General features: G+C 32.1%; 2 protein-coding genes across 2 annotated transcripts in view; both read right to left on the bottom strand.

Annotated features, from left to right (window-relative positions):
• Positions 1-111: 111 nt before the first annotated feature.
• Positions 112-18,313, bottom strand: LOC134275991 (IQ domain-containing protein E-like). The gene is made up of 25 exons (XM_062758265.1): positions 18,071-18,313; positions 17,742-17,798; positions 16,783-16,825; positions 16,569-16,613; positions 16,348-16,443; positions 16,147-16,233; positions 15,785-15,835; positions 14,988-15,049; positions 14,791-14,868; positions 14,550-14,707; positions 14,236-14,358; positions 12,136-12,287; positions 11,970-12,028; positions 11,700-11,787; positions 11,277-11,439; positions 10,989-11,105; positions 10,453-10,525; positions 9,768-9,872; positions 8,884-8,982; positions 8,361-8,486; positions 4,252-4,350; positions 3,834-4,015; positions 3,430-3,497; positions 1,839-1,876; positions 112-968 (listed from the first exon to the last, which is right to left on the bottom strand). Exons 1-25 carry the CDS (start codon positions 18,086-18,088, stop codon positions 879-881), a joined length of 2,277 nt encoding a protein of 758 aa, XP_062614249.1. The 5' UTR covers positions 18,089-18,313; the 3' UTR covers positions 112-878.
• The window catches only part of LOC134276000 (uncharacterized), a 226,467-nt gene continuing 214,881 nt past the window's right edge, over positions 7,008-18,593 (bottom strand). Inside the window, exon 4 of the transcript XR_009993962.1 lies at positions 7,008-7,063. The gene's annotated coding sequence lies outside the window, so the exon portion shown is untranslated. The remainder of the gene's footprint in view (positions 7,064-18,593) is intronic.

Genomic DNA, 18,593 nt, shown 5'->3' with positions numbered 1-18,593 from the left:
TACATTTGAAAAAATCAATGTAATTGTAATTGCAAGTAATTGACAAAATTATCAATGTATTTGAAAGTAATTAATTACATTTCAAAGTAATTGACCCCAAGCCTGCTGATATCAATAATCTTCCTGCGCTATTAATTTTTTCAAAGAAACTTCATCAAAATGACCCTTGTTTTTGTTATTAATTAAATCCATAATACTCATACATACGTATATACACGTACATGTATATTCTGCAAAAACAAAAGGAAAACATAATCTGCACATTCCTGTTTTTTTTAAATATCATTAGGACAAAAGATTTTTAAATAACAGAAAAAAAACACACATGCAAGATTGGTCAATATTCATCAATTAAATCTCAAGTTTTAAAACTGTTGTTAATTTACACAAATTTACTATCAAGGAATTCCCCTTAACCCTGGAAAACTGATATCTACGATCTATAAATAGAAAATCCTATGTAGTAAATATCTCTGGATAAACATGGAAAAATACATAAATCCTTTTAAACACAAATATTTAGCACTATTACAATGTCCATTTCAAAAAATCTTTTCAACAAAAGCTTGAAAAAAATCTACTCCATGAACTAATTATTTATGCTATATCCATAAAACACAAAATTTAAATGCAAATATACACATACAAAATACAGAATATAAATCCATTCAATAATTTGAACATTATTGATCAGTATTGCAACTATAGAATTAGATAACATGATATGAGTTTACATTTATCACAGATTGTGGGACTTCCATATATTTGAGCCATTTAGAATATTTTAACACTATCATTAACAACCAATTTATATGCATTGAGATAAGAATGACTAAAAGGAATCTACTAAGTTCATCCACGTGGAAAATCCACAGTCATTAAAACTGAATGTCATCGTCATCATCGTAAGATTCATTGGCCCTCTGGCTATGCCTGCTGTTTGGTCGTTCGAGGACTCCAGAAGTTCTCTGAAAGAAAAAGGAATTGTGTAAAACTTTTTGAGTTTAAAACAAAGGAGTATATATGAGTTTTGGCCCCCTAAAAATCAACATTTTAGAATGACATTCAGATATGTTTAATTGCTATTTATTTTGAAGAAGAGATTATATTAGAAATATTTCTAATATATTTTTCACATTCATATGCACTCTCTAGCTGTAAATGACATGAGAAATAATGCTATTTTTGCTATCTAACAAAAGAGCCGAAAATTTGCCTTTTTCTTAATGTTTTTTTCTTATGGGAAACATAGAGCGTAGTGTAGAACATACATAATTTTTATGTCATTAATCAGTATTGGATAGATACATCTTTGGTAAAAATATAAAGCTTGTTCTAGGCTGCGCTCATATTTTCTGGATTGAAATATATTTTATACAAAATTTGTTAAAATGGCGGGAAAACGTGATTTTTATGAGGTCATATTTCTAAAATAACGGCATTTTGATCAAAATAAAAATGACCAATAAAGGTCGCAGATATAGCTGTACAAATTAAAGCTATATATAAGGTAAAATTAAGATATTCATTTCAAGGGGCCAATTGAGACACTTACCATATATCGCTCTTTATAAATTTCGGAAAAAAAGGAAGAATGATGAGACTTATATTTTGAATCATATTTTAATCATAAATACTTATATAAGTCTGTTGCAGGTTCTTTGTTCATTAAATACAAGTTCATACAGTTCATGAAATAAAACCTTTTTTATGATAAAACAAAAAACAGTAAGAGTGTTTATATATGTAATCTAGCATTTAAATTATTTCTCTGCATTTCAATTGATTCTTCAAACCAATCTGTAAGATCCTTTATGAAGTTTAACACAATAACTTACCCTGGACCCATGGCTTGTTCTGGAGTGACTAGACATTGCTGAAAAATGGAATGGTAAAACATGTATTTATGTGCGCTACTTGTAACTTAAAGATTTTTTTTTGATAGCTAAGATTACTAGCAATGTCAACGTTGTATTAATGGAAAAAAATGTGTGATAAACTTTTTGCATTATTAGCTTTAGGTAAACATGAATTTCAGGGTTTGTCAAGTGGGAGGAAGCCAATGAGAATATTTATCTGTTTTGTGAATACCGTTTTCTCTAGCATAGGACCCTATTTATTTAAAGATTGAATCTGAGTCATAATGGAGACAATGCATAAATCACTATCAAATACTGTCCCTCAAAGCAGTATGTCAAAAGAAGGAGCTAGAATGTGATTATCAGTAACCTATTCTAGCATATGTATACCAGAGAAGAGTTAAGAATAAGCTATTCTCTATCCAACCCAAGCACCTGAGTGTAGTATACCTAAGGAGGGTCTAGAATAAGCTAATCTCTATCCCACCTGAGCACTCGAGTGTAGTATACCTCGGGTGGGTCTAGAATAAGCTAATATCTATCCTATCCAATCACCTGAGTGCAGTATACAGCAAAACTCAGTTATAACGAAGTCACAGGGACATATGAAATTACTTTGCTATACCCATAATTCTTTATAACCATATAAGAAATTCATTAAATTTATGTAGCTGGGGATCCAAGATGACTTCACTATATCCGTAAATTCACAATATCCGTGTTTGTTCTAAACAAGTTTTGCTGTACCTGGGGAAGTTTAGAGTAAGCTAATCGCTATCCCACCTGAGCACTCAAGTGTAGTATGCCTCGGGAGGGTCTAGACTAAGCTAATATCTATCTTATCCAATCACCTGAGTGCAGTATACCTGAGGAGGTTTAGAATAGGCTAATCTTTATGCCAACTGAACCCCTGATTTCAGTTTACCTGAGGAGGGTCTAGAATAAGCTAATCTCTATACCACCTGAGCCCCTAATTTCAGTTTACCTGAGGAGGGTCTATAATAAGCTTATCTCTATCCACCTGAGCCCCTGATTACAATTTACCTGAGGAGGGTCTATAATAAGCTTATCTCTATCCACCTGAGCCCCTGATTTCAGTTTACCTGAGGAGGGTCTATAATAAGCTTATCTCTATCCACCTGAGCCCCTGATTTCAGTTTACCTGAGGAGGGTCTATAATAAGCTAATCTTTATCCCACCTGAGCCCCTGATTTCAGTTTACCTGAGGAGGGTCTATAATAAGCTTATCTCTATCCACCTGAGCCCCTGATTTCAGTTTACCTGAGGAGGGTCTATAATAAGCTAATCTTTATCCCACCTGAGCCCCTCATTTCAGTTTACCTGAGGAGGGTCTATAATAAGCTTATCTCTATCCACCTGAGCCCCTCATTTCAGTTTACCTGAGGAGGGTCTATAATAAGCTTATCTCTATCCAACTGAACCCCTGATTTCAGTTTACCTGAGGAGAGTCTAGAATAAGCTGATCTCTATACCACCTGAATGTAGTATACACAGGTGGGTCTAGAATATACTAATCTTTATACCATCTGAGCCCCTGATTTCAGTTTACCTGAGGAGGGTCTAGATCTCCTACCACTGGACATCATGTTCCTCACTGATGCACTGTCATCATCATCCCTAGAAAAAGAATAAGAACTTAATATCATCTGTTCAAGACTTAGCTTAGTTTCTTTTGATCTTGTCAATTATTAAGGAATTGTAAACAATATAAGTATAAAACTTAATAAGAATATTACCGATATTGCTTTTAATTACATGTATTTTAAAGTTGGAATATCTTTATGTCATATATATTTATCATAAACAGTAACAATCTAAGTTAAACACCTTTTTTATTGCAACATAGTAATACCAGTAATTAACAAAATAGGGTTCAACTTTAATAGTATACATGTACATGTATTTGAAATACTATCATTTCCAGGCATTACCTGTTTGTTTTAAAATGATTACCTGTATGTCTTTAGCTTTGATCTCCTGTTGTAATGACCTTTGACACTGGACTGTATCAGGTCCACAGCGTTACTGTAGTCTTCGCTGTCATCATCGTCATAATCATCATAATCTCTTATGAACCTCATCCGAGATTTACGTGTATTGTGTCCTCTTAGTGCTGACCCAATCAGATCTGCTGCCTAAAAATTACACCAAAATACATGTACCAGTACCTTAGTAAAAGCAAAGATTCCATAGTGAATACTCCCCATATCATTCAAAGGAAAGAGAGAGAGAGAGAATGTTCAAATAGTACAAGAGAATAGACCTTTACCATTTTCCAGTTTAAGTTTAGAATCTAAAGATCTACTTTCTCCACAATGGAGATTTACAATTGCTATATTTTTTTCCAATAATAACATATTTTTCCACATACCTCATCCAGTTCCTCTTCATGCTTTCTATATTTGTGATTTGTCCATCTGTTCTGGATGGTCTTAGCTGCATGATTACGTCGGAAATTTTCAACCTTATCCTGAAAAAAAAGATGAAATATTTTCAAAAAACATCAATAAATTTAAAATTTAGTGCAAATGGTGATCTGGACTACCGCTTGAACAGGTCGGAGAGAATACTCGAAATCGGGTATCGTTGAATCCGCGAAATCGGGTATTCCGTGCAACTTTCCATAAAAACTAAAGAATAAAGCAACAGTGCATTATGCCAGTTACTGTTACTTGTACATCAGTATCTTGTGGATTTATTTTCATTAAACTAATTCATACGGTTGTCAAATAAGTTTAAAATCACACGACAAACACTGCTGGGGTAACAAAGAGGACACAATGGCGTTATTATTTTTCAATATAATTTCTAAAATCAAATAACTACACTTTGTTTGTCTTTATTTCCCATTAAAGTATTACATATACTTAATTTTCTAATTTGTGCACTATTCAGAAAATGTGAAACCTTAAAGAAATTAAACGACTAACGCCGTGTTATGTATTTTTACTGAAAAATGTATGGCGTCCCTTTCAAGTGAAATATAAATTATTCCTAACTGTTAGAGAGTACAGTATAAGCGAGTCATAATTGTTTTTTCTCTGCCATAATAGAATATCAACATTATTATAAAGAAGAAAATAAAATAAGATTAAATAAATACCCATGGGAGAACAGGTTGAAAATAGCTAATTATAATTGAAGGTGAGTATCATTTTTATGTCAATTTAGCATGGAAATTTTTACTCAAGGACACCGTAAATTTCTTGGTTGCATTTTAATTGATACAAGATATGCTATTTTACCTTTATTTTATGCATTTGTGTGAAAATTGAGAGCGAGAAGTCATATGAACAGGATTTTCGAGGTTTTTTTTGGGAGGGGGGTATAAATAAAAGTCAAATGTGTACATCTTTTCATGAGCTTATGATACATTGAATCTCAATATAGATCGAGGTACAGTCATATTGAAATATGAATTACATAGTCAAGTTTTCACATTTCTTATAGTCTTTACGTTTATGAACATGTTAATGAGCAAACTGAAATAATGAAGTGTTTAATTGCCTTGGAAATTCTTGTCTTACTTTTTGGGAATATAATTTCTATCGGACATTAAAATTTCATAAAAATTGTAGCCACTTCCTTTCTTTATTGATAGACAGGGTAAATTTTACCTCTTTACCTTCTATATTTTTTTTATATCGCTATCTTATACCTCATTATAATATGCTTATACAACACACTATCTGATTGGTTCTAGACAATATGTCACAGTTTTCTTATAGTTATTTTATCTATGATACTTATTACTCATGGCAATAACTTTTCCTCATACTCATCTATATTGAAAAATTGTGTTAAAAAAATAAACATGAATTCTAGTTACTTGTAGTCTCATATTGTGTTAGAAAATAACAGGTTGCTTTTTGTTTATCTACATGTATATGATTTTTATTTGATGAATAAATCTTCCCTACAATTAAAAATATATAACCGAGTTTAACCGACCTTCACATTCAAAGAGAGGTCTCTTGGACACATGTACAACACAGTCTAGGTTGTTTTGTCAGAGGTGGTCAAGAAACCTTTAGCCCCCCCCCCCTTTGAAGTCGCTAAGAAATGGTAAAATATTGATGACTTAAGGAAATCAAACGATCAACAGTTATGTTCTCTCACAAGCTATATTCCTGAAACTGTCTCTGTCTCTGCTAAAATGTTGGAAGACATATTCTGCAAATATGTATGAATGATAAAAAAAAAGAAAAAAAAAAAAAGATTTTCAAAAAAAACAAGAGGCCCATGGGCCACATCGCTCACCTGAGCACTAAGGGTAGGAAAAAGTAGAAAATGGCTTTTTATTGTAAAGTTTAAATCCAAAAGTAGTCCCATGACCAATCATGGATTTGCTATTTTTTAGAAAATGATTTTTAAAGAATTTTCCTATATTAATCTTTAAAAACTTTGGTTGGCCATTTTGGCCCCGCCCTACCCCTGGGGGTCATGATTTGAACAAATTTGAATCTACACTACTTGAGCATGCTTCTATATAAATATGATGAATTATGGCTTTGTCATTCTTGAGAAGAAGATGTTTAAAGAATTTTCCTATATATTTCTATGTAAAACTTTGCTTTTAATTGGGGGGTCATGATTTGATTGAATATAACTACCTGAGCATGCTTCCATATAAATATGATGAATTATGGCTTTGTCATTCTTGAGAAGAAGATTTTTAAAGAATTTTCCTATATATTTCTATGTAAAATTTTGGTCGGCCATTTTGGCCCCGCCCTACCCCCGGGGGTCATGATTTGAACAAATTTGAATCTACATTACCTGAGCATGCTTCCATATAAATATGATGAATTATGGCTTTGTCATTCTTGAAAGAAGATTTTTATAGAATTTTCCTATATATTTCTATGTAAAACTTAGGTCGGCCATTTTGGCCCCGCCCTACCTAATGATTTGAACAAACTTGAATCTACACTACCTGAGGATGTTTCCCCATAAGTTTCATCTTTCCTGGCACAGTGGTTCTTGAGAAGAAGATTTTTAAAATATGCCACAAAATTTTCATTAATTCCCAATTATCTCCCTTGAATCAGGGCATGGCCCTTCATTTAAACAAACTTAATCTCTTCACCCAAGGATATTTGTGGCAAGTTTGGTTGAAATTGGCCCAGCGGTTCTTGAGAAGAAGTCGAAAATGTGAAAAGTTTACAGACAGACGGACAGATCTGCTGCGGACACCGGGCAAAATGTGATCAGAAAAGCTCACTTGAGCTTTCAGCTCAGGTGAGCTAAAAAGAAAAAGGGTTTTTTAGCCGAAATGTTAGACATTTTTATCATTACATTATTTATACATTCATAAATAAAATTGATTTTATGCACAAGATGAATGTGAAAGTAATTAATGAAGCATAATTAGATACGATAGACAATCCCTTGTTTATACATGGCATCATATCTTGTGTGTGAAATGTGTCTCCGTATAATTTGATTTATTTACAAATTGTTCATGTTTGTCGTGTTGATGTGGAATTATTATAAATTCCCGAATTCTGATACTTTACAATTCTGTTGTGTTGGGAATGAACATTAGGAAGATGCATATACTTTCAACATTGTGAAAAATATAAAGCAAATTGAACGCCTTTTTGTGTGCAGATCATGAAATGTACTGAGCTCCACGGGTATTTGTTGTCCTCAGCGCATTAATCTTGACGCCCAAATTCTTACTTGGCTAGTGATACCTTTAGAAAACATGTGTATCTAGATGAAAGTTAACTCGGCAACATGCGCCATCCCATTGTTTAAGTTTTATTAGGTGATTACACCTCCTATACCCGATTTCGCGGATTCAGCGATACCATAATATCGAGTATTATACGCGATTTCACGGATAATACCCGATTTCGAGTATTCTCTCCGACCTGTTGAATATTAGATTATGCTACACCAGTATTTTACATCACAATTTATAAATAATTAAAAAATAACATGCTCTAAACAAAATGTACAAATAAAGTATATCTTGGAATTGAAATTCATACAATCTATCATCAAAATTCACACACTGTATAAATAAGCAAAGGAATGTTTTTGTTTTTTTGTTTTTATGGCATAAAAACAAAAACACAAAAGGCTAAAGCAAAGCTCAGTTAATCACACACAAAATTTATCTAGCAGCATTTTCAGTCAGTAAAGTCATTGCATGTGTTTAGCTACCATCTTCTGCAGGGACACATTTCAACTTACAGTTGAACCTGAATATGACCTTGACATAGTATACCAGTTTAGCATATCAAATGCATAACACCAACAGAAAGCTCTAAACTTCACAAACTTTAGGACATACAAAAAAACATTTACGTAATTCAGTAAATTTAGCACAAGATGGTTTACTCACACAATCAACAGGTTTATCACAGAAAGCCAGACCTCAGATGAGATGTCACAAAGCTCATTTTTAATGTGTAAATTGCCATAAAGCTTTCATTATCCAAGCAGCATCAATTTACACCCCCGACCTACATTGAATTCTTGATCCACCTCTCTCTTTTTCTCTGCATTAGTTCTGTGATTTTTCCATTGTTTCTGAATAATTCTGGCAGCATGTTTTCTTTTCATTTGTTCTACTTTACTTTCTAGCTCTTTTTGCTAATGAAAATATCACAATTATCTACTGAATGACTGAAATATAAAGTACAACATCCACGTTTCACTCTCTCTCTCTTTTTTAAATCAACACACATCCTATTCATCACAAATTCTTAAGATACTCTGCATGCACATGTACATGATATTTGAATTTGCTTGAATTGCAAATCTAAACAAGTGCTGACATATTTAGTTTATCTACTTCCTGTGAAAGCAATTAAAATTATTAAATGAAATCTAAAATTCATTTCTGAATACAAATTATTGACTAAATATGAACAAAATTAAGTGAATGTTAGTAAGGGTCATAAGTGATAAATAAAGTTGTCAGGTGATACATGTGATATTAATATACAGAGGAGGAGGGGAAATCCACACCAAGCAAAACATGACCTACATTTCTGTCCTCCATATCTCTATGATGTGTCCGCCATCCTCGCTGAATTCTACGAGCCGCTACCGTTTCTCGGTGCTTATTGGCTAATTCATTTAACTCCTGATGAGATTTATTAATTATCATAAATAAAATTATCATGCATTGGCATTTTCAAGGACAATTAATAACATGAAAAAATAAAATAAATGTAATGATTGAAATTTTAAGTTGCCATGCAAGCAAATTAAATGTGAAAATGAATGTAAGAATAAAACAATAAAAAAGTTGCTAAAGCTGAGAGATAATGAGTACATGTATACCCCAAAAATATAATCATGTGTAATTTCAAGTCCTGTGCAGATGTTTTGTCTTTATAATACAAGAGACATTTTTAATACATATACAGTATAAAAGTCTTTGGGATTTGGGAATCTAAATTGGGATAACCATTATTTGTTATTTCTGAAAAATAAGTTTTTAAACATATACTCATGAATATATAAGAAATCCTCAATATGCATGTTTTTCTTTTGAATGGATTTTCAAACTGAAGTTTTAAATAATAAATTGAACTTAATTAATTTGCTATCATCACACTGTAAACTAGCTACATAAATTACAATTCAATAATCCCCCAGTCCAAAAAAACCTTTGCTATGTCCATGAATTTGCTATGTTCATGTTCATTACAAAACATGTTTGACTGTTCCGTCAGTCTACTGACAAATAAATATACATTGCTAGTCTAATTTTCTAATCTACACACGGAAAGTGAGACACAGGTACCTTGTTATTTGAAAAAAAGAGACCCATATGGAATAATACTTCAGAGACACTGTTATATAACATGTATATAGATATGATATGATATTGGTTACATCTATAACAGTACTACAGATGTTTACCTCTTGCTCTCTCTTTTCTTTCCTGTGTGTCTTCCATTCTTTCTGTAGTTTCTTGGCAGCTCGATTCTTCATAAAGCTTTCTAATTTCTCCTCATCTTCTTGTTCCTATCAAATGAAATTAATTCATATCCTTTAAAATTACTGCTAAACTAGAACTGTCCAAACGGGACAAAATACCCCCTGCTGGGTTTTTCAGAAGTAAGTTTTTCCATAATATAGATATGTATCAGACATGAATTTTTTTTCTTCCAGTGACCTTGAACTTCCCCAAATGACCTTGTATCACACATGAATCTAAATGAAATTTTTCTGCCAGTGACCTTGAACTTCCCCAAATGACCTTGGGTCAAGGTCATGACACACCCTAACGTCATGGGCAATCTTTGTGTGAAATGAGAACCTACCAAATTTATCCATAAGAAAGACTTTTTCAATTGTGTAATAAGACTTCGTTTGCGGGGGGTATAAAAACAATTATTCAAGTCTTCATTACTGACAGTAACATTTTTAAAATAAAAATAATGCTTTGTAGGCTAACTGATTTGAATAATATTGTATATACATGTATATATTTTTTTCAAGTAAGTGACTTTTGATATAGGAGCAGTGTCGTCTATATTGTTTTTCAGGATACATGATGTGCCTTTCTTCGTGCCTGATTCTCAGTACCAGAGACTGTACTTACTCTTCTCCGCCTCCGTCCCTCTGATGAGGTGCTGTCTACCGAATATTTCCTTCCACTGGGAGGTCGACTGTTTCTGTAACACATTCATATGTAAAAGTGAGAGACTGAGACTGTATGTGTTGAAAAATGTCCAGTTTCTACAGACCTTTCATTTTATCCAGGCATAATATGGAATGTTTATGAATTGGATATAATCAAGCATTACTTCCAAATTTTTAAGATTTTAACAAGATTTTAAATATACCTTATTTTTAGACACCAATTTTACCAAACATTATTTATCTTATTATATGGAAAATAATAGATGGCTTAAATTGACAAAAAATGTTAGATTTTGATGCTAGCTGTTGACAAATTTACATTTACAAAACTGTAATCATCATCTTAATACCAGGCATATTCATTTATATATTTAAAGAATCTAAAAAAAATGCTATTATTAGTGTAATATTATTATCAGTTTTAATGTCAATGAAGAATAAAAATATTTTACAAATAAAATGTTAAGTCTTATAAAGAGTCAGTATTATTGATACCTGGGGGATTGCTGCCTGGGGGTGATGGCCCGGGGGGTGACTCCTCGTCTGGGCGTGGCCTTCCCTTGTCTGTCATTCAGGTAATCTAACTCAGCCTGGAGTTCCTTAATCAGTTTCCTACAGAGGCAAAATCGCACTGAATAAATTGGCTGAAAACAATCTGTCCTAAAATCATAACCATCAATTTACTGTTTACAAGTAAACAAGTAACATATTTAAAAATATTATCTTATTTGTGAAATTCAATTTACTGCTGAAACATGAGATTAAAATTTCTCCTTTATTTACTCATATTCCTCCATTTTATGTCTGTTTTCTGTTTTTTCATCTTTCAGTCTCTTGACTTGTTTTTTGTATTTCTCCACTTCCTCTAATAACTCTGTTTCCCGTTTGTCTAGCTGATCTAGTCGGTCCTGTACAGTCCCCTCAAGTTCTATCTTATTAGCTACAGCTGTAAAAATAGACAGAATACAATACACTGATTTTGAAGAATGAGTGATCAATTACTGCACATTTTATTAATCAAGGAAACTAATTTGAAAACGGTTTTATTTCATGCTCAGTAACACTCAGAAAGGTTATAACATACATGTAGACCAACTTATTGAAAACTGACAAAAAGTTCAGGAATGCCATATCTTTGTGATCTTTTAAAAGAAGTGTGCATTCTTGCTGAGTTATGAACATACAAGAAATTGAGATAGAATCTACCTGAACTAGGCCTGCGCTTCTTGTCTGTTCGACCATCATAAGACAAAAGGGAATCTGTGTCTCCTGATTTTTTACTCTTCTCTAATTTCTACAGGAAACATATTTCTTTTATAACTCACATCAGAATTCAGACATTCATGCAGAAGTTATTATCGATAGCATTCCTGTTAAATATTTATTTGTTCATCAACTGTGTATCCATAAATTATATAAACTGTGAACTGTAAAATTTTTCAGTTGTACTTTCTTAACAAGTTTCTTTTAAGGTACCTTTTCTAGATTATAGATGACAGACAATAGCTGCTTTTTGTTCATGTCTTCATAGTCACCTGTAAAATAAAGTTTTCCTTGTACCGGGCTTTATACAATGTACATGTAGCGTTCACATTCAATGTGGGACCCCTATAATCAATGAATAAATAAAGTATTTCCTTACCCATAATTTTCTTGTCCTTGCCCTCAATTTCCCTATTCAGATCCTCCCTGAGGGCTTTATTTTCCATCTGTAACTCTTCATTCTGTTTATTGATTCGAAGAACAGTCTCATTCAAAGCTCGAACTTTGGCATTATTCTCTTTTGTGGGGGTCCTGTATGACAAAAGAGAAATGAACAAAACATAAAAAAAACTTTCACTTACATTGTATTAATTTCTTTGAGGGAGACATGGACATGTACACCCAATTTTTCAACCCATAACCCGATTATTTTTTATGACCCGGCGGGTCAGTGGACCCGTGACAATAAAATCTTTGGATTTGTTGCATAAATTAGGTTGCACTTTTAACTTTCAGTTACAACCCAAATTAATTTACGTTAACAATTATGGATTAATTTTAATATAAACAATTAACTGGGTATTGTTTTGAAAATTCTTTGAAGTAATTGTGTTACAATTTATCAGGGCCAGCAGGAACAAATTGAACCAAACATATGTCTCTGATTGAACCAAGAAAAAGAGAAACATTATTTACAATTTTACAGTGTACTGGTATGTACATATCAAGGAATCTTGGGAAAAAAACTTTCATTCAAGATAAAATAAAGTGATCGAAGACAGTGTAGGCCTAACTTCACATTTAATACATATTGCAGTAGTTAATTTTTTTAAGAGAGAGGAAAAATGACTTCAAAACTGAAATTTAGCAGAAAATGAAAAGGCTTTTCAAAAAATGCACACCTACTTCAGGTCAATACTGAAATATGAAACCTTCAATTCTCTTTTTTAACATGTAAATTTAATCAAATTATGTATGAATTTTTTTTCATTGTAAATTAAAGCCTTTTTCAACAAAAGAATTCTCAATACACAAATACTTTGTATATACAGTGAAATATCTTCTCGAAAGGACCTAGAAAATGATATCTATGAAATCTGATTATCTTTCAAATTTTATTCAATAATTTTTTTTTTCCCTATATATTATTCATGCGTAACACAATCCTGTAAGGACCAAACATGCAGTCTTTACCCTAATTTGGTTTTCTAATTGTTGTTGTTTTCTTTTGTTTTGTAAAACAATTTAAAAGACATGCCTCATTGCATATACAGTGAATTTACATTTTCCAGGCAATGTTTCGTGGTCAAATGGGATGTATCATTTTTTAGTTGAAGAACCTTCTCCGTAGAAAAGAAACCGATTTTTTAAAAAACATAATTTCATGAAATTAGTGCAAAATGTTATTTAACACAAATCAAAACTGTGAATTTGACCATATTATTCTTGCAGTATGTACAATGCGAATCTACAAAGGAACACATAGGCCTAGTTTACGAAACTAACAATGCAAATGGTGGTCAAGGTTATCTATTTATACGCAGATACACATGAATGTAATCAATCACTGTGCATTATGCACTGCAACTTAACTGTTTAATTTAACTTTATTGTGAAAAAAATTGAGTTTTATGAATTTACGATTTTAATTTACACAAAGCATATTATCAAATCTTTATCAAAAATATTTGAAATGTCACTTGCAAAGTGGTTTGTTTTAGGAAGCAAATGATTATGCTGTGTACCTTTTTGAGTTCTAGCACCTGCTCGTAATATTCCTCCTGAGACCGATAGGCAGGGGTTCCTGTTGGAGGTTTTGCTGAAAACATACAACACAATATACTTAAACATAAGCGAGGGTTGTCCCGAAATTCGTGTTCGACAATCAGTGTTTTTTTAGTTTTAAGAAAAATAACTCATACTGCGATATACCATTTTCACTACTCTATTTACCTGTACATATAATATGAATATATATAGCAAATTTCAAATAGATATATGCATAAATAAACAAATTTTTTATATTTTATGTTATTACTGGAGGTTGGCAAGTATGAGGGAGACGTGGACATGTAAATGTCTGTACCATTCAGGTATTAATTAGGAAAGTGGAGTGACAATAAAATCTTTGTAAAGTTGCAAAATTATGCAAAAAATAAAAATTGATAACCCCAATTATAAATTTTAATAAAAATTACTTATTTACATACTTTCCATAATTGTGTTACAATTATCTACTTCAAATTTTACCAATCCTTACTGAGATGTGCCCATCATCCCTGTGTCTTTCATATTCTGTAATCGGACAATCTCTTGGTAGCACATTTCTAGCTGCACTTTCATTTCCTCAACTTTTGTGGTCTTTAGCTCTGCATGCAATTTTCTAGTGGGGAAAAAGAAAAGAGATTTTCAAAATATTCAAAATACTGTTCATGCTAAGGTTTTGATCCACCAATAATTAGAAAAACTGTATCTTTAGAAAATAGAAAATGATGTCTATGAAATCTGATCTGTTTCAAATTTTATTAATTTTTTTTCCCTGAATGGATTATTAAATACTCTTAAAGGACCTACGCATAATTTGCTTCTTTATCCCTAATTTGGTTTTCTAGTTTCAGAATCTTTTGTTTTAAGCTTTGAATCACAGCTCCTGACTCTGGTCTCTTTTCCCCTATGGTTCGTCGCATCTCTTCATTTTTTGTTGGATCTAGGAAACCTTCTATTTCTTTCTCCTGTGGAATTATTTAACACAAATCAAAAGAATGACCAAGTCCAGATGTACAATAAATCTCAAAATATGATTCAAAATACACACCTTCTTAATGTTATCCTCTTCTGTTCGCCGGACTTTGGCTTTGAGCATTGAAATCTCCTGATTTAGTGATTTGATTTGCTGGAAGAAAACAAAATACGCTCAGTTTTTTTCCAAATCTTGGTTACCAATCTTTACTACAAAAATGATTGAAATGTCACTTGCAGATCCAATAGGAAGCAAATGATTATGTTGTGTACCTTTTTGAGTTCTAGCACCTGCTCGTATATTCTAATTAGGACAATTCCTGTTGGAGGTTTTGCTAAAACATCAAGTATTTAAAACTTTTATCTCCGAAATAATACTTGTATATTCTCTAATATAACCTTGTTTATTTTTACCGTGCGCATGTGTATTTGCCTATCTACCCTTTGCATATAAAAATCAAGTAGAATAAAATCTTTATTTTTGCATATATATATCATCAAAAACATTATGATACACTTAAATATGATGAATAAACATTTAATGAAAATTTCAGCTGTTTCAGTGCGTCCATTAATTTGTGAATGTGTTTTGTCCCACGATTGTGTGGGACAACCCTCAAATAAATGTAGATGCTTCTCCAAATGAGACTTAATTGTACTATCTTTAAAACCTGTAATTTATTGGCTGAAATGCTGCATGTGTGTAGTTGCCTATCTGTCGCTTCCTACTATAAAAATCAATATTGGTGCATAAGAAAATCTCTGTGCTTTTATATACAATTTATGATTTAATTTTATAAAAATAATGTTTGATATCACAATAACTTTTTGTTGTTCCAGCTATTTAAATAATTCAACTTCCCTGTCATCAAAGACATCTGTAGGTTAAACCAACACACGCGCGGTGTTTCTTTGATTTTTCTTGGCCCTGCCATTTGTCTGACTGTGTTGTGACCATTGTGGTTTAGTTTTAGTGCATTTTATCTGTGCTTCTAGTGACTGTGTTTTGTGACCAGTAGTGCTTGTAGTGAATTTAGTTTTAGTGTATTTTTATTTATAGTGCTTGTTACATTGTCGCTTTTCCTGTGAAGGTGTTTGTTTTCCTACACTCCCTGTGTTTTCTGTGTGGTGATATATTCATATAACAAAATTATGTACATCCCATGAAATAAAATAAATATAGAAATGTCTTGAATTCTCAGTCTAAAACTAGGTTTAATGAAATTAATTGAACAAAAGTATTAAAGAAAAAAAATAAATTCGTAAAATTAATGATTACCCCCAGTATAGTCTATAGTGTAAAATTATTATTGAAAGATTCCATTCTTTAGTCATCTTTTAATTTTTAATCAATATATGAAAAGCTAGCTGGTTCTCATCAGCAGTATCTGCTTTATTCTTATCCTGCACTGAGTCCAACACATAGTTTTACCTGTCCCTGTTCTTCTCAGTGTATCAACCCAATATTCTGTAGTGGTTTTGTGCCGGGGACTCTCAGGGTGACGATAAGTTAAAGCCGCTGTAATGCATAGAAATAGGAAATTATTTTACTGAGTATTTCCTTTACCTGCACCTTTCATTATGTTTTATGGTGGATTATTAGAATTTGACTGGTTGAATATTTCAATCTTACGTGTTTCCCTGTGTTTGACAGCTGTCATCCAAAGGTCATGACCTGTTTTTCCACTCCTCGTAGGAGGAGCACTGTGAGCTCTGTTGCGTGGTGTAACTAAAAAAAATATCATACATGGTGCTTGATTTCGTTTTATAATATCAAGTCTGGAAAATCTTTTGCTCCATGAAATACATGTAAATATTACAGTCAAAGTCCCATGTATATGAATAATACTTTACCTTTACTATTTTTCTTGTTTTTCTCTTTCTTCTTTTTATTGTTACCTTAAAAATTGGAATTTGTATTATTATTTTTAAGCTATGGTGGAAAAAGCAAACAATAGCATTTTTCTCGGTTATAATTTGAGAAATATAATGATAATTATTATGATGATGAATTGATGATGATGATAATGTAAATGATTAGTATACATTGTAAGATCATTCAAAATACCTTCTTTCTTTTTGGTCTTTATAGGGGCTGCGTTTCTTGAAACCTTGAAATATACAACAAACATAACTTTGAAATGACTCCACACCAAAATAGTAAAGCTCAAAACACTAAGAAATCGGACATTCCAGTCAGTGTAAAAACTTATGCATCAAACCAATGACACTGCATATTGGTTGGGCCACAGTTAAGTTCAATGTCTTTCACATAGACTAAGTAAGTTAACATAGTTAACTTATCCTGCCTCTGATAAAAATCTTGAAATTTCATTGGCTGAGAGCAATACTGTATTAAATGATGTTATGCTGTCTACCCACCTAACATTGCTAATGTGCCCCCTCCACGTGACCTACCCACCACACATTAAATCAATATGCCCACTCCACGTGCCATACTGCACAGATACATTGTTTTCATTTGAACACACAAAGAGCCTAATAACTGAGGTCATAAAAACATTAAACGACGTCACAATTTAAACAACTGTTACACAATGATTTGCTAACTAAGAAAAAATGATATTAAAAAATCTTCAACAGGATAAATTTGTTATGTAGACACTTAGAGGGGTAATACGGAAATATGTGGGGTCCTTGAAAAAAATACATATATGGCCCGCTTATGCCTCGCCCAATATGCATTTTTTCAAGGACCCCACATATTTCCGTATTACCCCTCTAAGTGTCTACATAACTAATAATATACTGTATGTGTACTTAACATAGGAGGCTTTATATTTTAGTGGCTTTGGTGCTAACAATGATGCGCTAATTCATATGAATACCTCTAAGAAATAATTTTTAGTAGAATATACGGCACAAACATGTGAAGCGCAAATTCATGATTACCAGGTATGCCAACAACTCCATATCCATTGATTGCGCTAAATTTTGAATACGCCAAATTATGTACAGTACTCATACAGTATACGTAATAGTAGAGATGCTGATGAATAAACTTACAAGTGTTGTGACAGTGTGAATATCTGGATCTGACTCGTAGTCATCAGAATTGTATCTCTGCAAAAATATTTACATTATTAACTATATAAATATAATACTAGAATAGGTTCATTTAAGAAATTTGACCATTTGATATTGCTTTAAATAAAATATCTCTATTTCACATGCATCAATGCATTATTTTTTTTTTCAAGCAAAGTGAGTGATTCTTAAAAGTTGTTTTATCGTCACAGCAACAGGATCTGAATTTCAGTAAACACTGTTACCCCATATCAATCTTATGAAATACGTTTACAGATTAGTAATATAACAAGCAACACATTACTTACCAGGGGCTTTTTCGGCATAGTAAACGTGCACAAATCTCGTGTCCAAACTTGACATTAAGAAAATTTAAATTCTCAGCTCCATATAAAATGCATGGTACTGATTTATTTCTCGTACTTCACAAGTGTAAAAATAAAAAGGAAAAATGATATTTTTAAGTGTTTTATAATTACATGTAATTTAACGGCATACACCGCATCACAACAATGTGCCCGTTGTTGACATTTGTAAACAGTGTCATGGAAGTCAAGGGTGCTGCTAATAGACGAAAATATAGCACTAATTTGCGGGATTTTTTTTATTATAAATGATTGGAAATAAAAATCTTTGCTATATTTGCTATAGTGTATCTTTATAAACTCTTTTCAAATTCGATAATGATGGGTAACTAGTAACATAAGATATACTATTTATGTCCTTGGGGTAATACGTCAATGATGCTTCATTTTTAAAATAATGATATTGAGATACAAGAAAAAATACTTAAAAATAACACAATTTTTAAAACATCATAAAACTGCTCAA

Source organism: Saccostrea cucullata, unplaced genomic scaffold (genome assembly GCF_032062105.1).
Source record: "Saccostrea cucullata isolate Sc308-1 unplaced genomic scaffold, CSIRO_AGI_Scuc_v1 ctg937, whole genome shotgun sequence".
In the NCBI taxonomy this organism is placed as follows: domain Eukaryota; kingdom Metazoa; phylum Mollusca; class Bivalvia; order Ostreida; family Ostreidae; genus Saccostrea; species Saccostrea cuccullata.
The sequence above is the reverse complement of the archived record's forward strand: the minus strand, read 5'-3'. Positions and strand labels throughout refer to the sequence as shown.